The sequence below is a fragment of the Corylus avellana genome, chromosome ca2, assembly GCF_901000735.1.
Source record: "Corylus avellana chromosome ca2, CavTom2PMs-1.0".
In the NCBI taxonomy this organism is placed as follows: Eukaryota; Viridiplantae; Streptophyta; class Magnoliopsida; order Fagales; family Betulaceae; genus Corylus; species Corylus avellana.
In genome coordinates this window covers 44243223-44251743 of record NC_081542.1, presented here as the reverse complement: position 1 = coordinate 44251743, position 8521 = coordinate 44243223, and the positions used below count along the sequence as shown (strand labels likewise).

Below are 8521 nucleotides of genomic sequence, written 5' to 3'. Positions count from 1 at the left end.
ATTTTAAGGAAAAATATGAAGAAAACTCACATATGAGTAATTCTTATTCAGCAAAATCAATAATAAACAACAACTGTTTTCTCTAAAGGTTATAAGCATATATTTATAGCCTAAAACCCAAAACCTAATAAAATATGACATAAATACTCCCAAAACACAAAACCTAATAAAATAACAACATAAAGTCGGTTTTAGAAAATAAAACAAACTGACGGCTGCGCAATCTGCATCATTCTCCCATTGTTGGAGAGAATTCATCCTCGAATTCGGCCGGTTCTTTCCACGGTCCTTCGGATGCCCAGTCAACTCATTCCACTCGCCGTTCCTTAAGATCAAGACAAGGAAACATCCCACAATAAGCGTGACGCTTCTCATCATCGAAGTACCTTGATATTTGTCGTGAAATCCTCACACACCCCTTTGCTGTGTAGACTTGTCATGCTTCTCTCGTGCTTTGCTCTTCCCACAAGCCATGAGAATCCCCAAAGAAATCATAAAGACCCTTTCAATCTTTAACAGAAAAGTCTTCTCCACCATACAGATCTCATAACAATTTTGGTTAGAATAATTTGATAAAATAGTATCTATCCCAATGAAATCAACATAGTCAATTGGCTCAACACTAAAATCGAAGACTTTATCTTCAGGGCTCTTATCAGGCACATGATATGTAGAATTGTCGTCAAAGAGTGCAAACTATCCGAAAGATTTACCACTTCCAAGGGTTCCTCTTCTTCATGAAAAATTGCAAAACTATCCGAAAGGTTTACCTTTTCCACTTGTTCCCCCAATTCTTCAAGCTTTTTAGGACTCTTGATGTCGTGCGGATGGTTAGGAACATGTGACCCCGGCACCAAATCAAGTTGAGGTTGAATGTCTCGTAATGATGGTACCGCTTTCGGTAATTCTGCTCGGACCACGTCGACAAATCTTCCCAACAGCTCCTTTATCGGCCTCGGTACCACTTCCTTGATGCCGCTTTCCGTGTCTGTCAACTCCTGTTTGGATACAAAGGATTGACCATCCCCTTGTGAAGGTTTTGGCTCCACCCATGGGCTATGTGGCAACGTCAATCTGGTTTTACCCAACATGAAGCTGTACGTGTTCTTTGTTTCATCATGGATAGCAACTTTATCATCTTGCCATGGCTTGCCCAATAACAGTTGACACATCTCTATGTCGACCACATCACACCATATAGTATCCCTATATTTAGCTCCAATGGAAAAGGACACTAGACAACGTTTAGAAATCGTTACCTCGTTTCCTTTTGTGAGCCACTTCAATTGATAAGGAGTAGGATGTCTCTTGGTCTCAAGCCCTAACTTGTGAACTGCTTCCTCCGAGACTATATTCTTATGACTCCTTGGATCAATGATAAGCTTGGCCCCCTTGCCTCCCGTGGTGCATATAGTTTGAAATGGTCGGCACGTACGTTTAATGTATTGGGACACCGAACGACACTTGATCTCCTCCCCCTCCTCAGGCACCAACTCCGCCATCTTTCTAGGTACTTCTTTTTGTGGAAATTTTATATTTTTTTTTCTACCACCATGAACTCTTTGGGTTGCAAGCAACCTTAGAATTCCGGTGTATCGAGTTTGAATCTACTCACCCGCTGATTGGCATGAGCTTGCGTAAGGTGCTGACGTCCTTGCTTTCAGCGCTCCGTAAACGGGTTTCTATATTCATTCCCATTATGACGACACCAGTCGGATACTTGAGTAGCTCTTCAATTTGATCCCTCATAGCCCTGAGTCGATCCTCCTTGTATCGCCACCACTCAGCGTTAGATTTGCCTTCCGCCTCCGCAAATCGCAGTCTTGGTTGGCGACGACAACTATTCGGCCGAACGATTGCTGTTTGTTCCCTACGTGCTGCCTCCGTGCGCACGTACACCTTGTTCATGTCTGCAAAGCAGTTGCTCCTCCCCATTCATGGAAAGTAACTGAACTCTGATACCAACTGATGCAGCATGACTTAGTAGGCTGCAACGAATAACAATAATAAAGTAGCGGATAACTAATTCTAGATCTTTAATCTATCAATAACCTTAGAATTCTTCTCAAAATATAGAGTCTTTCTATGATTTCAAGGAAAAATAGGAAAAAAACTCACCTATGAGTAATTCTTATTCAGCAAAATCAATAATAAACAACAACTATTTTCTTTGGAGGTTATAAGCATATATTTATAACCTAAAATCCTAAACCTAATAAAATATGACATAAATACCCCAAAAACCCTAAACCTAATAAAATAACGAAATAAAGACTCTCAAGACCCTAACCCTAATAAAATAACAACATAAAGTCAATTTTAGAAAATAAAACAAACTGACGGCTACGCAATTTGCATCAAAAAGGGTGTCAAAAATTACGTGGTTTGGACATAGACATATATCCGAAGGCAAAAGTCTTAGAGGCTACATTTTTCTTGTTTGATTTGATTGTGTGCCAAGGAATAATCCCTTGGATATGATGCAACCTATTGTTGATTAGAGATTTTTCTATGAACAATACGAATAGGAGTATGAAGGGGAACAAGAAAGAGTCTTTGACCTGCAACAAATATGGATAGAGTTTTTTGAATAATTTCAAATATAAACAAATCTCTTAAGTATAAATAAGTCACTATTTTATTACAAATTTACAATCATTAGACATAAATTCCTTATAAACCCGCCTCTAAAAGCCACACGTGTCATTTAAGCCAATTTTTTAAAAGTGAAATGTGTCCTTTAACACATGAGAAATATATATATATAATAGCTTAAAAGACATACGTCACTTTTAGAAACTAGCTAGTAGGAGTTTTCTACAAAGCAGTTTCTAGGAAATTTATATCTTGAAAATTCTCACATGCTAAGAGACACATGTTGCTTTTAGAGGTTGATTTTAGAGGTTGATTTTGTAGGAAATTTGTGTCCTTTATTATTATCAATGAGCATGCAATTTTGAATAGAACAAATAAAAGCTTCCTACCATCCTTAGAAATCTCAAATTTATGGGTTTTAATTCCAAAGATCCATATTGTTCATGTAAGCCTTAAAAAATATAAAAAAGCAAAATAATTAAAAGGGTGGTCAAACCACCTCTTGAAGAGTGGCCAACCACCATTTTACCTTTTGAATGGATGGTGAGCCATCGTGGTCCAAAAAGAAAAAGAAAGAAAGAAAAAAAAAGAGATCCTTTAATGTAAATCTCTTTCTTGTACTATAATGTCTAGGATCATTCTTTATGTTATTTGGATCTTAATTTTGGGTAATAACCATGGGTGTATCAAGTGCTTGAATAATGATGAGAAGCCTCCATTGTGGCACTAATATTTGAATAAGCATGCCCTAAGAGCCCTTAATTCCAATGCATTTGCTTAGAGAAATAAAATTTTTTCCCTTTAACTTTGTCTAAGGCAAGATGTCATCTTTTTGTGACTGCTTATGGAGTCTTCATTTTTAGTCAAATTGATTTTCCCTGCTATTGTGTTTATTGACTGCCGCCCTTATGAGACCCCATGAAAACAATCTTAGAGAAATTCAGCTTCTGTCTTTTGTTGCCGACGGTTTGTTTGGTGGGCTTGAAATCAAACTATGACTCAATTTTTTTCTGAACAAACACATGCAAATCGCTCATAAAATCTAGGCTTTTTTTGCATGATTGTTATAGTCATGTTCAAATAAAGATGCTACATTTGGTTGCCTTGCTCTATTCTTTTTGTTCATGAATAAAAAACTACGGATACATGCATTATACAATAGATCCGGCCGGATGTGGTGGTCAAACGACTCAAACCAAACTCGAGTTGGCCCTTTTTAGGTGGTTGAAACACCCAAAGCATTCACCTAAAAAAATATCTCAACAGCTATTTCTTTTATTGTAGCTTTGTTAATAACAGCTTATAAAAAAAGGGTTTCAATCCCACAAGATCTGCCTTGAAAGGGAATACCTTTGGAGTTTAGCAAAGGAACAATTTTAGCTTGAAAATTCAAAATTTGAAAAAGAAAATAACAAAACACGAGAAACGACAAAGTCAGAGTGAAAACGACAGCTCAGGCTGGGCTTTGTACAATGTATGTGCCCAATCCATGGATTCAAATAAAAGAAAACATCCTTTGAGAAAAGCCCAAAATTGGGGAATTTATGGATTTAGGAAAAAAGCTTGGTTTATACAAATTTTTAATATGCTTTAATCTTTCATTTATAAGACTATAACCAGATGATTATGTCTTAATACCGCAACCCAAAATTATTTGGTACGGTCTCCAAGAGGTATCTCAATCGGCTGGAACCACACCTAATGAAGCGGAGGTTTATAGTTCGAATCTTCCTCCCCCCTCTTGTGCGGACATGTCAAAAATAAAATAAAATTATTTGGTACGTTCCATTCTGAAAAATCAAAACAAGCAGCACAACTTTTAACTCTTTTATATTATTTTTTTTAATTTTTTATTTTTAAGATATTACATCAAACAACAAAGGCTGGGCAACCCAACAATAAGCCCCAAAACGTCCCCATCAGAATGAGTAAAAAAAAAAAAAAACAATGCATCAAATAAATGACATGGGCCTATGCTTTCTTGGTACGAAGACTAAGAAAAAAGCTTGGTTTATACAAATTTTTAATATGCTTTAATCTTTCATTTATAAGACTATAACCAGATGATTATGTCTTACGGCAACCCAAAATTATTTGGTACGGTCCCCAAGAGGTACCTCAATTGGCTGGAACCACACCTAATGAAGCGGGGGTTTCTAGTTCGAATCCTTCTCCCCTCTCTTGTGCGGACATGTCAAAAATAAAATAAAATTATTTGGTACGTTCCATTCTGAAAAATCAAAACAAGCAGCACAGCTTTTAACTCTTTTTAATTATTTTTTATTTTTAAGATAAAACAAGAGATTACATCAAACAACAAAGGCTGGACAACCCAACAATAAGCCCCAAAATGTCCCCATCAGAATGAGTAAACAGAGAAAAAAAAAGACAATGCATCAAATAAATGACACGGACCTATGTTTTCTTGGTACGAAAACCAAGAAAATTGGCCACCAATTAAGGTGGTTTGAAATGGTACACTAGAGATGATGCACATAAGAAATATACAACTGCAATAGCGAAAAAGAGCTGCAACAGTATGGAGAACCCTGATGAAAGTCGAATCAAAGCTAATTAAAGGAAAAACTAGCACAGAGTCTAGGAGACACTGCATAACGATCTGCAACCATATCGAGAGAGCATCAAGAAAGGTGGAAATGACATCTAAGTCCCTGAAACTACAACATAACAAAATTAAAAACAGTAGCATCAGTCCAAAATACAGAAACACGAGAATCATAGATGGCAGAGTCGCAAAAGGCCACACGCCTGTGGTAGATCCAGAAGACCGGCCTAGGTGATGGGAGGTGGCGGAGTGGCATTTATCCAATATCACACATCGGCGTGTGGAGCACACGCGCCCGCAAGTAAGATCTACTCGCAAGCGCATGGTGGCCGGATGGGAAAGATGATGGCGGCTGACGGTAGTGAAAACACCCAGGAACCCATTGGAGTGGTGCTTGTACGTCAGGGGCTTCCTGAAATCGATAGATCTGATTTTGAAAAAATCAAAACCAAAGATTTCAAGAAGAGTGTGAATCCCTGCCTTTGAGCACCTGATGAGAACGATGATTAGAGCTGTTGCGATGGAGAACGGAACGATATAGTTATTGGACGAAAATAAAACGCCTAAAGCATCAGATAAGCAGGGGCGGACCTTTGTCCCCCCAAAATTTTAAAATTACCCTTAAAATTTAAAATTTTACTTCTAAAATTTATGGGTTTTTATAAAATGTCCCCCCAAAAACTAAATTTTTACATTTTGTCCCCCCACTCATAATTGTCTAGTTCCGCCCTTGAGCTAAGGCCTCCGTGTAAGCGGATAGGGTCTCCAAAGAGACGGTTTGGGTCTCAGAAGAGACAAGAAAGGGGAGGGGGATAGTCATACAGGAAAAGGGAAGTAGAGGGAAAAGGGGAGGAAGCTTCCTCTTCCCATGGCTGTCGGAGGGAAGTTTTTGGGACTATTTGAGGAGAGAGAAGAGAGCGAAAGTCTCTAAGTTAACTTTTTAATCCGTCGACTGATGACTGCTTTTAACTCTGCTTCACTATTTTATCATTTAAGTGATCAAAATACAACAACTCATGAAGGGTTTCTTTCTTGAGGGAAACTTTGCATTTGTAGCATTATAGTTTATCAGATATATTATTATTTGCATACTCATACAAAAGAACACAAGAAAAAGCTGAAAACAGGAAGCTTGTATACAATTTAGCTAGATTCCTCTTAAGTTAATAATCCGTTTAAAAAAACTTGATGCTCCTGAATGGAACAGTAGAATCCGATATAAGTTAGCTGACTGGATGATCTAGATACGTATCTTCTTCTTCCCCTCAGTTGGTGAGCGGCGGCCCCTTCCACGTTGTATGGGATAAAAAAAAATCCATGGAGGATTAATTCCAATAAACCTAGGACTAGAATTTTCCTCTCGACCTACCAGTAGTCTTTACAAGAGCATAATCCACCTTTGAAATGGTGAAATCGATTGCAATCTCTAACAACAATCTCCCTGTCAAACACCCTGGAGATCATCTTTATTGCAACATGACAATCACTGCATATCCTTAGGTTCTTAACAATTCGAATTGGAGTACCTGGACTGGTCTTTAAAAAGCAGAAGGCAATGGCCAATTTTTCGCTATGATAGGATATTGCCAACTCCCTTTCTTCCTCGTCCAAATCAAGCAACACCTCATTCGTGTTTCCCACAAAACCCTCCATCTTCAACTTCTTCATAATCTCATCAAGCATCTTATATATCTCTCTGGTTTCTGGATGAGAATCGACTCCCACCAAAAACTCATGAAGGACACCTCCCAACTCAACCAAACTACAACCAGGAACTTTCTTGATCCCCCTTGCCTCCATAAGATCTCTCACATGCCTCACATCTGCCCACCTACCCCTTTTTGCATACACATTGGATAGAAGCACATGGGCACCACTGTTTGTGGGATCCAACTCAATCAGTTTTTCAAGTGCAATCTCACAAGTTTCAATGTCCCCATGCATTCTAGATCCGCTAAGCAGAGCACCCCATATCAGCACATCAGGCTCCATAGGCATAGACTTGACCAAAACGCATGCCTCCTCAATGAGACCAGCTCTTCCATAAAGGTCAACCATGCAACCATAGTGTTGGATCATAGGAGTAATACCAAACTCCTCACTCATCTTCCTAAAATACTCCAGCCCTTCACTCACCAAACCTCCATGTACACAAGCACAGAGAACGCCCAAAAATGTTACAGCATTAGGTCTCACCCCATAATTTGTCATCTTTGCAAACAATTCAAGGCATTCTTCTGCATGTCCATGCATGGCCAATCCCGTGATCATAGCACTCCAAGCCGTCACGTCCTTCTTAGGACCCAAATTATCAAATACCCACTTCGCCCTCTCAATACTCCCACATTTCGCATACATGTCTATCAATGAAGTTCCTAACACAACATCAACTTCCATTCCACATTTCCCAATATAAGCATGGACCCATTTCCCATGCTCAAGTGCACCTAACCGTCCACAAGCCAAAAGCACACTCGACATGGTGAACTCATTCGGCTTAACTCCATTCACTTCCACTTTTTGCATCTCACGAAACAGAGCAAGTGCTTCTTTATACTCACCACACCTCCCATACCCATTTATCATACAACTCCAAGATATCACATTCCTTGCAGGCATCTCATCAAACAGCTTCCTTGCAATATCAACCAAACCGACTTTGACATTCGCATTAATGATCGAATTCCAAGACGGTAAATCAGGTTGGGCAATCTCATCGAATGCTTGACGCGCAAGCGTCAAATTGCCACAAGACGAGTACATGTTGATGAGGGACGTTTGAACAAACGGGTCGTTAGCGCGCCCAAAGAGGAGAGTTTGCGCGTGGATTTGTTTTCCTGATTGGAGGTGAGGCGGGGAATCGAAAGATTGGAGAAGGAAAGGGAAGGTATGGAAGTCTGGTTCGACTCCATGGAAGCGCATCCGGAGAAAGATGGAGATTGGTGTATGCGTTAGGGCGTCAGCTCGAGACCTGGCTTGAGCGTGGGCTCGAATAAGGTTGTTCCAGATGAAGGATTCAACGGTTGGATGTGCAAAATGAAGAGTAGGGTGCGTCGAAGATATGAGCCTTGCGCAAGCTTGCATTGCAGCCTGCAGGCACTGGGTGGCGGGGAAACCGTACAAACCGTTTCATAAAGAAAATAGATCCTCTTATATATATGGAATTAGTATCTCTTTGATTTGAACCGTAAAATATCCAGTTAGTTATATTGAAATTGTATTTTTATCATTTCAAAAAGTAAAAAACAAAAATTGAACTGGAGAGGATTATGCTTTCATATTAAGAACCCATTACCCTTATTTGGATTGTTGCCTCATTGCACCTGTATTAAGAACAATAAATTAGTTCAAATTCTCTAC

The 8521-nt window shown here is 39.2% G+C and overlaps 1 protein-coding gene across 1 annotated transcript; it reads right to left on the bottom strand.

The window, feature by feature from the left end:
- Nucleotides 1-6219: 6219 nt before the first annotated feature.
- On the bottom strand, nt 6220-8321 carry LOC132171650 (pentatricopeptide repeat-containing protein At3g62890). Its single transcript, XM_059583024.1, has one exon. It carries the CDS (start codon nt 8243-8245, stop codon nt 6527-6529), a length of 1719 nt encoding a protein of 572 aa, XP_059439007.1. The 5' UTR covers nt 8246-8321; the 3' UTR covers nt 6220-6526.
- Between the last annotated feature and the right edge of the window lie 200 nt (nt 8322-8521).

What these genes read in the sequence shown, in the direction of transcription:
- LOC132171650 (XM_059583024.1), bottom strand. Translation starts at nt 8,245, where the DNA reads ATGCAAGCTTGCGCAAGGCTCATATCTTCGACGCACCCTACTCTTCAT.